Here is a 13,640-nt window from a genome sequence, read left to right as displayed (position 1 = left end):
TCCCCCACAGTGGAGGTGCTGGCTCTTGAGGCAGTCTGCAGAGAAGGCAGCACCCCTGCGACAGGCACAGCCCCCAGCCCAGGCACACTGTCTTCTCCAGCTGTGGGGGCTCTGCAGAACTCGCTTCTGACAAACCACACCCAAACCCACAGCACGAAACAAAGCCAATGGCTTGCAGAGAATGGCTTTGGTCAGTAGGACAAGGCTGAGCCTGGTCTCCTGGCTAAGGCTGCATTCCCCTTCAAGCGGCTGTGACAGCAGCAAGGCAACCCCACTCCACACACAATGCGACCCGTTTGCTTTGTCCTAGAGCAAAAGTTACATACAAGCCTGCATATAGGTGGCTGCCAGTTCTGCAGTCTAACCTTTCCAGATGACCTGGCTGAACACACCCGGGTAGTGCCTACTTACACAGACAGCCACATGACCAGAGGCCTGGTTACTTTTGGGAAACTGGCAGCATTGTTAACTATCACAACCACCACAAAAATCCACAAAACAGCATCAGTGAAAATCCGACAGACAATGGTGAAGTAAAATCATCTCTGCTGCCGAGCCAGACCTGCCTCCAGTCAGAGCTTCTTGCTGCCACTTGCAGGCTGTCTTGGGAAGGAGCACAAGAAATGGCTAAATGGGTTGGAAGGCACAGGCTGCTGGCTTACGGGGCCTGTGTACTGGCCCGCATCATCCCTGTCCGGCCATCATGGGGACATCAGGACGCAGGCTCCTTGCTCTAAGAGGAGCAAAGCAGGGCTTGCCCTGATGTGGTCTCCACAAGGTCCCTTCAAACTGTCGGTCACCATAGGCAGTGGACAAGCGAAATCTCCCAGGCTCCTCATCCCATTAGGTTGGCAACAGCTGGCTAAGAACCCTTACAAGTCAGATGGCAGGAAGATCTACAGGGAGCAGGTCAAAGATGTGGAAAAAGAGATTCGATTCCTGAAAACTGCTCCCGTGGACTGTCCCCAGTTCTGTCTCTGAATGCAGAAAGGCTGGGCCCCTATAGGAAAACCTCTGCCGTGGGAAAGCCCAGCTGGGAGCCCCACCTGCCCTTCTGGGAGTCCTCAGCCTTCTCCAGTGCTGGCAGGGTCCCTCCACCTGCCCTTCCTGCTCACGAACACCAGCTAACACATGGGAACCGGATGCACTTCCCCAGATCCGCTTTGTCCTGCTCTCAAGGGAAGAGCCAGCACCTGCTTCTGAAGAAACAACAAACTGTACCAGTATGTCTGTCGGCCATGTCCTTGGGTTCTAATTCTGAGGAATGATCTGGATTCCGCTTTTCATCAGAGACCAAAATCCTTGTACATTTGGAACATGAAAGATAGTTAAAATATTTATATATATATATAATATATATATACTTTTATTATTCACCCGTTAACTCCATAATATGCCAATCACGAGCTACTTTTCAGCAGTTACATTCCCTTGATCACGGCTGCATGAGAATGTGATTAATTGGAAAACAGGGAGACCAGAGACACGGCCAGAGGTGACATCACGCAGCCTACGCCATTGCAATACAACTGTCAAGTCCGCTGGCGGTTTGGTAAAGCCGGTTCAGTTCTCTTCCCTTTGCCAGGGATTCTCACGTTTGTGACAATTGGACCAACATGTGGTAGGGTTCCATTTCCTGGTTTAAATTCTCAGTGGCTTTATCCAGAATCTCACTGGCAACCGGTTACTGTAACACCAGCCCAACCTAGGATAGCCAACAGGAAAGGCAAAGTTAAGTGGGCAGTTGCCCAAAACTCTCCCACTCCCTGACCCAGTCCTGAAATTCCAACTGCTGGAGCCCACAGAATATACCCCCTGTACCATGGAGCTGACTCACACCAAGCCTGGGCCTTTCCCTCACCTCGGCCCAGCTTCACACACCAATCAGATCCAGAAGAGCTGTGGTGAGCACACCAGGAAACTGGTCCCAAGGGCTCCCTCCCATTCCCCAGTCAGTACTGTATAAATGCCGCCTGTGCCCAGGTACCTGAGCTGCCCTGCGGAGCTGGGGCAGGAAGGGCTGAGGCAGTGTCCCTGGACGAGGGTGGCAGCCAGGAGAGGGAACACCCCTTAGGTCCTCAGCCTAGCCTCCTGGCTACCCGGGGGCAACTGACTTCCATGGCTTCCTTAGGACAGAATGCCCCGCCCCAGCCAGACGAAGGCTCAGCAGTGGAACAGAAGCTGGATATGACCTTGCAGCTCCCCTGCGGTTCTGGGCCTGCCCCTCTGCCCTTCTTGCACTAGCAGTGGAAAGGGGGACACTGGCTTGCTGGTCTGGCCATCAGGAAGAGGTAGTTTTCGAGGGCCCAAAACCGGGTCCGGGGGGCCCAGGCTGATGCTGTAGCCCATACCCCAATGTGCACTGCACGTACCTTTTCTGCCCCCATGCTGGGGCATTTCCAATTGTAAAGGTAATACTGCAGGTTGCCATCCCCTATGCCAAACTTGAGCTTCTCCAGGAAGGTTTTGTTCTCCATGAGCTGACTCACACCAAGCCTGGGCCTTTCCCTCACCTCGGCCCAGCTTCACACACCAATCAGATCCAGAAGAGCTGTGGTGAGCACACCAGGAAACTGGTCCCAAGGGCTCCCTCCCATTCCCCAGTCAGTACTGTATAAATGCCGCCTGTGCCCAGGTACCTGAGCTGCCCTGCGGAGCTGGGGCAGGAAGGGCTGAGGCAGTGTCCCTGGACGAGGGTGGCAGCCAGGAGAGGGAACACCCCTTAGGTCCTCAGCCTAGCCTCCTGGCTACCCGGGGGCAACTGACTTCCATGGCTTCCTTAGGACAGAATGCCCCGCCCCAGCCAGACGAAGGCTCAGCAGTGGAACAGAAGCTGGATATGACCTTGCAGCTCCCCTGCGGTTCTGGGCCTGCCCCTCTGCCCTTCTTGCACTAGCAGTGGAAAGGGGGACACTGGCTTGCTGGTCTGGCCATCAGGAAGAGGTAGTTTTCGAGGGCCCAAAACCGGGTCCGGGGGGCCCAGGCTGATGCTGTAGCCCATACCCCAATGTGCACTGCACGTACCTTTTCTGCCCCCATGCTGGGGCATTTCCAATTGTAAAGGTAATACTGCAGGTTGCCATCCCCTATGCCAAACTTGAGCTTCTCCAGGAAGGTTTTGTTCTCCATGAGATCCAGTGCATTGAACACATCAAACCCTTTCTGCATGGCAGCAGGGAGAAACGAGAACAGATGACAGGTGAAGGCTGCCTCACCTCCATGTCCCCTTTGCTATCATATCAAAACTGTCCTACAGGCAGCCAGATGAGCAAGGTTCCTTCAGAAGCTCTGGCGGCTTCTATGTAAAGTCCAAACTCCGGCCACTGCCCAGCTCCCAAGGTGCTCTTCTGAGGACACTCTGTGACTACCCCTCCAAAGCGGCCTCTCTGCAGGGTCCCACTGGGCACACACGTGCCTTCAGTGTCCAGGCCACTGCTCCAGCTGCTCCTTTCACACTGCCTAGTACAATTTCCACAGTCCTCTCTAGGGACCAAGCCCTGGGCCCCTTCTTCTGAGAAGCTGGCTCCTATGGGCTACCCAGTACTTGGCGGCTTCCTTACTCTACTGATATCCCGACTCTCTGGCCTTCAGTGTGCTCCAGGAGACGGTCTGCCACCCAATAGCTGCTCTGAGCGTGTGACAGAGACAATTCCTAACTCACTAACGGGATCAGAAGCTCTCCCAGGGCAGGGGCCAGCCTGCCCACATGAGGACTGACTGACGACCTCTCTACCCTGGGCTCTGTGAGCAGATGTACCAATGACTCACCGAGAGACTTAACCTCCCCCTTCCCATGCCAGGGAGGCTGTAAGGAGAACCCTTTTACTCCCGGGCAGGCCTTGCTATTCAGGCTCTTTGGAGGCACCTGTGAGAATGAAACTCACTGAAATAAGTCAGGAGTTCAATGCCTTTACTTTGGCTGGGCGCTCCACACTCCCTTGTATTTTTCAGTTTGGGGCTGGAAATTGCTGGGCCCTACTTAGGTAGAGCGGGAGGGCAGGAGAGCTTGGACCGCCCAGTTCACAGCAGGTACCTCCTGTCAGCTGTGCTCACCACCACCCCACGGACCCCTTCCCAGGTAAGTCTGGAGACCCTCTGGTCTGCACCTCACCATTTTGGCGAGAACAAGGGCGTCACTCATGAGGTCTAGAAGAGGGGTCTGGGTGTGAACGTTGTAAAAAGAATAAGCAGCTTTTAGACTCTTGTGGGTTGGATGGTTCATGATGGTGGAGGGAAGCGTGTAAAAGCTCAGGAAGTCCGTCACCTCCCCGTTTGCATTCTGAAGGGAAGACAAAGAGGCAACGTCATGCATGCACAGAGACTGCAGCCTGGGAACGAGATGGCTGTTCCCACTCGCACAGCACTGCAGGCAGCTCTGCCCTCCAGATGCGTGGGTGGGAACTGAAACAGGCTCCGCAGAGAGGGGAACCACACTGGCGAGGGCACTGTGGACAGAGCCAGGACCTCTGTCTGCCAGACCTCCTTCTCTGCCTAGGCACTGCCAGCTCCTCTTCGTGCAACTGCACCTCCCAGACTGGGTCTTTGAGGTCTGGCTGCACTAGGTTCAGCTGGGAGCAGGAGCCGACCTGACTGGGAGAGGTCTGTGTTATCAACGGGGAGAAGGAGGGAGACGGGCTCAAGCCAGGAGCAGAGGCACCTTTTCAGCAAATGCAGACTCCAATTCTGCCTTTAGGGAGGACCAAGGATGGGTGGGGCAGGGAAGTCTAGGTGCCAACAATGAGGCCACTAGAGAGTGGCAGGGGGACGCCTCTCTGGGAGTCCAGGACCCGGAATGCTGCTCTGCGACTCACCTCCACCACGAAAGTGTCGATGATGTTCTCCTGGGGGTAGAACCAATGCTCCACCTCCTCCTGGCTCATGACCGGTGTGAGGTGAAACTGCTTCAAGTACCTGGTGAGGAGCTGGTGTACTACTGGAATGTCCTTTTTTTCCATTGGTCGCAGCCCAGCTGTCTTGGGAGCCTGGAGGGAAGAGAGAAGAGATGGCATTGATGTGCTTATCCCTCCGGACCGGACCGATCCACCTAGGTCCTCGAGAGAGTCCTTGGTCACCCTCAGCCACTCCCCCTTACCCTCTCCCAGTATCTACTCAGGTAGTCTTTCCTCTCTGGCCCTTTCCCTCCCAGTAAAGGCTGTCAACAGGCTACAGGCTGTTGCACTAATCGCTCCCTCACACGGCCCCAGGCTGTCTTCCTAAGAAAACCCCACCCCACCATCATCACACCCCACCCCACCATGACCCTCCCTTGTTTCCACTCGTCAACACAGAACATGAGACCTTCCTCCCTGGGCCACTGGCCATTCCAGTTGAACTTTACATCTATCTGGCCCAGTGGTTCCCAAAGAGGGCAATTTTCCACTTAGGGAACATCCAACAATACTTGGAGACATTCTGAATTATTACAACTAACAGTAGGGATACTACTGGCATCTACTCGGTAGAAGCTAGAGACGCTGCAAACCTTGACTGAAGACGCCAACGGTGCTGTGACTGAGAGCGCGACCCTGCCTACCTGCCTACCCTGGGATGTACGGGGCTCTCCGGGCACCTTCCTCGACCTAGCATGGTGCTACTCCTGGGCCTCAAGCCTTTCTTGGAGCCTCTCCTCTGAGCCCTCACGACCCTCTTACGCTAAGTTGAAGCTGATGTCTGTCAACATTCACTGGTCTCTCTCCAACAGGCTTCAAGTACTTCTCAGACAGATTCCAGCTAGAGTCTCAGACAGGTCCCAGCTAGAGTCTGTATCTGATGCATGCCCTGTCTGTCCACTCAGATACTGGGACCAGCAGTGCTGCCAAAGGGCACTGCTGAAAATTAAACTCAGAAGAAAAGCACTCAACTCCAGGGATTCAATCTCAGTTCAGCATCCCATCCCATAGAAGCTTTTTCTTGGAAAAATGCTTCAATGGCTGGGCCAGCGAGTGGCATGGTGGTTAAGGTGGCTAACTGTGTGGTTCTCAGTCCTAGACCCAGTGACTTGAAAAACATGCTAGTATGTGTGTACATATCCAAAATCTCAAGAGAATGAAAGAAAAGGGACTACAGCATGACCATCCCCTGGCGGGGGTGGGGGGGCACTTTCTCACTTTCCCTCTCTCCTTCTCCATCTCTTCAGTGAGTGCACTACTCTTTGGCAAACTAAAAAAAGAAAACGAGAAAAAAATAGTTTCAGTGGAATGAAACCACATGACCCTATAGAGCGAGTACTGGGCTGATAGAACATCCCCAGGAATTTAGCTGCACAGAGGTGGGGTCAGACCAACTATGAAAACAGGGCGGAGACACAGTTCATGTGCCTTACTCACTGCCTGATACAACTGCTTCCTAGTGCAGGAATTGCATTACAACTTCCGTTCCAGGACCTCTAGCTTCCAAAATACCCTGAGGATCCTGATCTCTCTAGGGGACACTTACTGAACTCATTCTACATGGCAGCTGCCACAAGAACACCTCAACCTGGGCTAAGAACACAGCCGTGCTGGGTGCGGGTTCTCAGCCTGACACAGGGAGAGCCAGCGTTCTTCTGGCTGCTGCAGCACTTTAATTCAAACGCTCTCCACCTGCCTGCCCAGAATACTGGGCAAACGCGTCCTAACAGGAGAGAGAGGACAACACCATGGCCCCTAAATCCGTGTCTACAGCCGCGTCTACCTGTGCTGTCATGGTATCCCAAGACAGGACAAGAGGACCCTAATCTAGTGGTAGATTAGCCCGATTCCAGGGTGATTAATCCTGTTTGGTGGCTGATTGATCCAGCAGGCAGTGCTCGGAGCTGTTGGCCCTCAATAGCTATGTGGACTGACAACTGACTGGAAAAGTGCCGAGGACAGAGAAGGGATTTTAAGAATCCTTGCCTCACAATCCTGGAAGCAGGCACAGCTGGAGAACAAGGAGCATTTGTTTCTTTGGAAAACTAGGCAAATAGAGACCCAGACAGAAAACCAGCTCGCCCAAGGCTGCCCAGTCCTTGAGTGCTAAATCTGAGATGGGGGCGGGGTGGTGGTGATGGAGGTGATGGGATCAGAAACCTGGGCTCCCTCACAAACTGAGGCTACCCCTCTTTACTGCCCTGACAGAGGGGAGCAGCCGACACTCCACAGCTCACTTACACTGGGCTCTGTGAGGCATATTACGGTTTGCTAAGTGACTTCCTCTATTTATATTTCATTTAGGCTAAAATGAGACAGAGAATAGGTGTTCTCTGAGTCTGTCAACAGATGGCACCGAAGCTAGCCCAGGAACAGACTTGGGAGAACTGAGAAAATCAAACTAAAATAAAACCTGGGCTGTAGAAAATAGCTACAACAGAAAGAGAAAGCCCAGAAATCTGGACACCATGGGCTGGTTCCCTTTCTGCTGAGAGCCCTTCTCCCACCCAAGCCTTGCTCCTTTTCTGCTGAGGGCCAGGCTTTCCGTGGCCACTCCCTGGCCCCTGCCCATCGCCCCAGAGCACCACTGGCCTCTGGCAGTCGGTAGAGCTTCATGGTACGCTGCATGGTCATATTTCTGCTCAGGTGGGAGAACTTCACTTCAATCAGCTTCCGTGGGTTTAGGGACCGATGCCAGTACCTGTGGGGACACAAATGTCTTGTCCTCAGAGGATTTTGGCCAGTCCCATTCAAAGAAAGACGGCCGGGAGACCTCCATATGGCCAGTAGGTGGCATCAGAGACATATCAGGCCACACTTGGGCCAGTGGCCCAAGTCACCCTGCTCCCTGGCTCCTCCCAGAGAATGCAGAGCAGCCATAGCTTCTGCTTAAATTCTCTTTTCCCTACCTTTCTTTCTCAATTTCAAAAGCTGCTCCCTTGTTACAACAGTTTTCTGGATAGAGCAATTCTCGCTCCTGGAATCAAGTCCATAGAAACCATTGATGCCCAGAAGACAGCAGCAGATGTGTTTACCCACTCCTTCCTCCTCTCTGCACTACCCCGGGGTTTTTACTCTGAGAGTTCTCGGGGAGAGAGTACTCAACCATTTCAAACAACTTCCTAAAGCAGAGGTTGTCCTTATCATACAGGAATCAGGCACGCTTTCTTTGCCCACATGTCAAAACTAAACTGAGTCAATCATTTAAAACTTTGGGGCATTTTCCATCAAATTCTTGACCTAGTGTGGGCTAGCAGTGGCGCAGCAGTAATGCAACGCTCTGTGACGCGGACCCACATGGAAGGTTCTGGGTTTGTATCCAGAGACCTCCCGGACCCCTGCCCATGATCTAGGGTTGGATAAGGATGAGGGTGGACCATGGCATGAGGATCCTGTTGGGGATTTCCTCCTCTCTCACTTGCTCATGGAAGAAATAAATTAACTTAATTTTTAGAAGTTCAGATTTGGGCTTCTCCTTAAAAACAACAAAAACTCCCAGCAGATCAACTTATCCAAATGGCGGTAAATAGCAGGAGCTGAGAATGGCTAACCCTTCTGGACAAGGCACACGCCTTCCCATCTGCCAGCCCTATAACCCTCACCCTTCACTCCTCCATGCTTTCCTCCTGGCTCTTGCAGGCACCCCACCACCCACCTCAAGGGACAATTAAGAAGTGAGATGCTCCCGGGCATGCACTGAGTTGGGGGCAGAGCTACGAAGCACAGTGTCATAAGCTCCTCAATAAAGCAGCAGTTTCCTGGGACTTGTGAGAAGATATTTTTACCTGCAGGTGCCAACAGGCTTTGGCAGGACCACCCCGGCAGTGTAAACAGCTTGAAAAATGCCCTCTAGGTGAACTCGCCGGGTTATCTCGCGGATCAAGACCGGAGCCACTCTTTTGGAGCGCAGTTTCTTATGAACACACAGGAAGTTGATTTCTACCATCTTCTTCTCTCTGAAGAGGGAGAGAAAATCCAGGTGACAAGGCCTTCGACAGGAAAAGGTCAACGTAACACCTCTGACATTGGCACAGGTGTAACCACTGGCACTCGGTAGTCAGTATGGGGATTCCCCACTCCTCTGTGAGCCCCCACTGGGGGGAGCCTGCCTTGGCTCAACACAGACTCTACACCCAAGGAAGGTGAGACTCAGCAAACACCTTTATTTGAAGGTTCCACCAGCATCTTCCTGATGAATCCTGAACAACAGGCTGGAAGCCCCACTTTAGTGTGCAGAGAAGTGGCAAGATTAAGTCTGGGATTTCAAGAATTTGATTCCCACAAGAACCCATAGCCTAAGAGCCCAGAAAAAAGTGGCAGATGCTTCTGACATTTCCAGGGAAAATGAAGAGCAGAGACTAAATGCCCTTGAGTATCTGAATCTGGGTCTCCCTGGCTCCAGCCGGTTTCTGAAACTACTCCGGTGTATCTGCATGCGACTGGTACAAGGAGGAGGCCCCGTGGAGCACGCACACTGGAGGGTGGGCCCTCCAGCCCGGGCTGGACAGGAAACCAGCCACACAACTCGGACAAACAGGAGGTTCCCATGATGAGTTTTTATTCCCAGCACCTGTGTGTCCTCCCCTTGTGGGAACTTTCTGTCTTTCGGTGGGGAGAGGGTGGTGAGTATATGTGGATTTTTTCTCCTCCCTTCCAGACCAAGAAAGATAGTGGTGGTGTGGGTAGGGGTGGGCGCAGGTGCTTACGTGTCATAGATATGGATGTTTGCTGGGATGGCGCTAATGAACCCAACCAGTTTTCGACTTGAGACCACTCGAACCCCGCAGTGCCACTGGGGGAGCCAGCCGGGCGGCCGGAGAGCCCTAGAAAAGACAGGGACCGGGGTTGTGGTGCTGTCTGCCAGCAGGCTCCACAGCCGAGTCTGTTCCAACCTGGTGCTGCCACCTCCCAGGGGGTTAACAGTCAAATTCTCTTTAGGGCCAAGCCCTGCTAGACGCAAACTGAATGGAGCCATACCCATTTCTCACTGCTCAGCTCACCTGACTACCTGCTTGTCCAATTCAAGGCTGTCATACTGAGGATCTCGTGCTTGATTCTACTTCTTTGGGTTCACTTTGACAGCTTGAACCAGAGGACTGGCCTCTTTGGTTCAGAGGCCAGTGGGTCCCATGGGTGGGAGCTGATTGTGGCCCCCGTGGCGCTCTGGCCTCTCCTTTGCCCCTGAGCATCACTTCTTTCCTGCTTGCCCATTCTGCCTTTCTCCTCATTGTCAGCAGTTCCTCTCCATTTCAGCCTCATGCCTGGACCTGCCTGGGTATAAAATGTGGCCCAGGCAGGCGAATGGCTCAGCCAGGCACAGCCATTTTCACATAACTGAGCATGCTCAGGAACTGAGAAGAAAATGACCCTCTTTTTAAAATCTTAGCAGGTCTTATCCATCCTTCTCTTCTTGTATAAAGTTATCACAACAAGCAATCTTTACTTCTGAGTAGCAAATCCATGAAGGTCTCCCTAACCCAATCAATAGTCTTAAATAAGAGTTCAGTTCTAAGCGTCACTGAAAGCAAGTCTTCAGATGCAAGAACTCAAGTATGACAACTAATTTGCCATTGACAGACTGGCTCTTGGAGGGGATGAAAACTGGCACCCTGTGGTCATTCTCCCTGCACCTTACCCTCATGAACTGTAAGAAAGTCCTTCTAACTCACCACAAGAGAAATTCCGGGGAATAATCAAATCGGAACATGTTGTCATCATCTTCCACATAGTTCTCATTCAGGAGTGTGTACAGTTCTTTCAGCTGTACAGAAATAAGGAGTTCACTTAGCTGTACCCTGCAGGTGAAAGACCCACTCCAATAGCCTGGGGATTCATGCTTTTAGGAAAGATGGGACAAACTACCAAAATCTATGACTACCTCACAGATCCTTTTCACCCCAGGCTGGCAGGGATTCTTCTGGAACATGCACCCTAGTTATAACCGGAAACTGAGCCAACCAAGGGGTGGAGTGGCAGACTTAAGTACATAAAGTGGCAGACCAAGAATGTTACCTAATCAACCAACCACCCCATCGATCTGATCAATCAACCACAGAGTCACTGGCTTCTACTTCTGTGAAAATGCTTTAAGAGATGATCACCGGGATGCAAGGAGGTTCATTTTTTGGAAATCCTTTGGTTTATTCATTCTTTTTTTTTTGGAGAGGTTTTTGCTATAAGGCACATTCGCTTGCCAGAAAGACAGAGACAGAGAGATAGAAAGTGAGAAAGCACTCCCCGGGGGGATGGCCATTCCGCAATCTCTTCTCCTTCATTCTCCTGTCGGGATCTCGGGCATGCACACACACATGCCTGGCATAAGTTTAAGCCACTGGGTCTGGGACTCGAACTGTGGTCAACTGCATGGGAGTCCACCAACATAGCCATTACGCCAACTGCTGGTCACTATTTTTTAAAAAAAAGAATTATTTATTTACTTTTATTTATTTATTCATTTATTTAATTTGACCAGACAGAAAGAGAAACAGAGAGAGATAAAGAGAAAGCAAGAAAGCAAGCTACCAGGTCTGGGACTCAAACTGTGGTCAACCATATGGGAGTGTCCAGTGCCTTAACCACCATGCCACCTGCTGGTCCCTGGAAATCCTTTTAAATCTCCCTTGGGTTACTGAATGACCAGCTTGGGGCTGGTCTGGAAATTAGTAATTCCTACCATGTCTAGTTTATATCCTTTGGCCTTTTTCTGACTTCCTAGCTCTCACTAACTGCTAGCGTCACTGAAAGCAAGTCTTCAGATGCAAGAACTCAAGTATGACAACTAATTTGCCATTGACAGACTGGCTCTTGGAGGGGATGAAAACTGGCACCCTGTGGTCATTCTCCCTGCACCTTACCCTCATGAACTGTAAGAAAGTCCTTCTAACTCACCACAAGAGAAATTCCGGGGAATAATCAAATCGGAACATGTTGTCATCATCTTCCACATAGTTCTCATTCAGGAGTGTGTACAGTTCTTTCAGCTGTACAGAAATAAGGAGTTCACTTAGCTGTACCCTGCAGGTGAAAGACCCACTCCAATAGCCTGGGGATTCATGCTTTTAGGAAAGATGGGACAAACTACCAAAATCTATGACTACCTCACAGATCCTTTTCACCCCAGGCTGGCAGGGATTCTTCTGGAACATGCACCCTAGTTATAACCGGAAACTGAGCCAACCAAGGGGTGGAGTGGCAGACTTAAGTACATAAAGTGGCAGACCAAGAATGTTACCTAATCAACCAACCACCCCATCGATCTGATCAATCAACCACAGAGTCACTGGCTTCTACTTCTGTGAAAATGCTTTAAGAGATGATCACCGGGATGCAAGGAGGTTCATTTTTTGGAAATCCTTTGGTTTATTCATTCTTTTTTTTTTGGAGAGGTTTTTGCTATAAGGCACATTCGCTTGCCAGAAAGACAGAGACAGAGAGATAGAAAGTGAGAAAGCACTCCCCGGGGGGATGGCCATTCCGCAATCTCTTCTCCTTCATTCTCCTGTCGGGATCTCGGGCATGCACACACACATGCCTGGCATAAGGTTAAGCCACTGGGTCTGGGACTCGAACTGTGGTCAACTGCATGGGAGTCCACCAACATAGCCATTACGCCAACTGCTGGTCACTATTTTTTAAAAAAAAGAATTATTTATTTACTTTTATTTATTTATTCATTTATTTAATTTGACCAGACAGAAAGAGAAACAGAGAGAGATAAAGAGAAAGCAAGAAAGCAAGCTACCAGGTCTGGGACTCAAACTGTGGTCAACCATATGGGAGTGTCCAGTGCCTTAACCACCATGCCACCTGCTGGTCCCTGGAAATCCTTTTAAATCTCCCTTGGGTTACTGAATGACCAGCTTGGGGCTGGTCTGGAAATTAGTAATTCCTACCATGTCTAGTTTATATCCTTTGGCCTTTTTCTGACTTCCTAGCTCTCACTAACTGCTGATCTAAGTGTAGTATTAAAAAATTCTGGAGACCAGCAGATGGTGTAATGGTTACATCACTGAACTCCCACATATTGACCACGGTTCAAGTCCTGTACCTGGTGGTTTAAAACATGCTGGGCACATGTGCATGCGTGCCCAAAATCCTGAGAGAAGATTGAAGGAGGAGGGATTGTAGAATGGTCACCCCAGGGGGAGAGAGGGATTTCTCACCTTCTATGGTCTCTCTCTCCCTGTCTCTCCAGTGAGCACACACACCCTATAGCAAAAGTCTCTTGTGTTAAAAAAAAAAAAAAAATCTGGGGGCTGGCAGGTGGTGTGGTGGTTAAGGGAGCTGGTCTTTCACATTGCTGACAGCAGTTCAAGTCCCAGACCTGGTGGCTTGCTTTCTCACCTTCCCTCCCCCTCTCTTGCTCTCTCACTTTCATTCTGTCCCTCTCTGGTCAAAATTAAAAATACGTAAGTAAATAAATTTTTTTTGGAGAGGTTTTCACTACAGGGTGCATGTGCTCACAAGAAAGACAAAGAGAGACAGAGAGACAGAAAGCAAGAAATCACCCCCCAGGGGGGATGGCCAAGCCGCAATCCCTTCTCCTCCATTCTCCTATCAGGATTTTGGGTACGCAACGCACATGTGCCTGGCGTGAGTTTAAGCCACCGGGTCCGGGACTCGAACCGCAGTCGACTACATGGGAGTCCAGTGACATAGCCATTACGCTAACTACTGGTCCCTATAAATAAAAATAATTCTTAAAAAAACAAAACAAGGGACCAGCAGTTAGCTTAATGGCTATGTCTCTGG

The 13,640-nt window shown here is 51.0% G+C and overlaps 1 protein-coding gene across 1 annotated transcript in view; it reads right to left on the bottom strand.

The window, feature by feature from the left end:
* Positions 1-1,336: 1,336 nt before the first annotated feature.
* The window catches only part of NMT1 (N-myristoyltransferase 1), a 44,516-nt gene continuing 32,212 nt past the window's right edge, over positions 1,337-13,640 (bottom strand). Inside the window, 8 exon segments of the mRNA XM_006172240.3 lie at positions 1,337-1,705; positions 3,025-3,162; positions 4,112-4,279; positions 4,812-4,982; positions 7,482-7,590; positions 8,675-8,845; positions 9,596-9,712; positions 11,778-11,869. Of these exon segments, the coding sequence (XP_006172302.2) occupies positions 1,685-1,705; positions 3,025-3,162; positions 4,112-4,279; positions 4,812-4,982; positions 7,482-7,590; positions 8,675-8,845; positions 9,596-9,712; positions 11,778-11,869 (987 nt within the window). The 3' untranslated portion in view covers positions 1,337-1,684.

The sequence above is a fragment of the Tupaia chinensis genome, unplaced genomic scaffold (assembly GCF_000334495.1).
Source record: "Tupaia chinensis unplaced genomic scaffold, TupChi_1.0 Scaffold148004_1, whole genome shotgun sequence".
In the NCBI taxonomy this organism is placed as follows: domain Eukaryota; kingdom Metazoa; phylum Chordata; class Mammalia; order Scandentia; family Tupaiidae; genus Tupaia; species Tupaia belangeri.
This window is presented reverse-complemented; position numbering and strand designations above follow the sequence as displayed.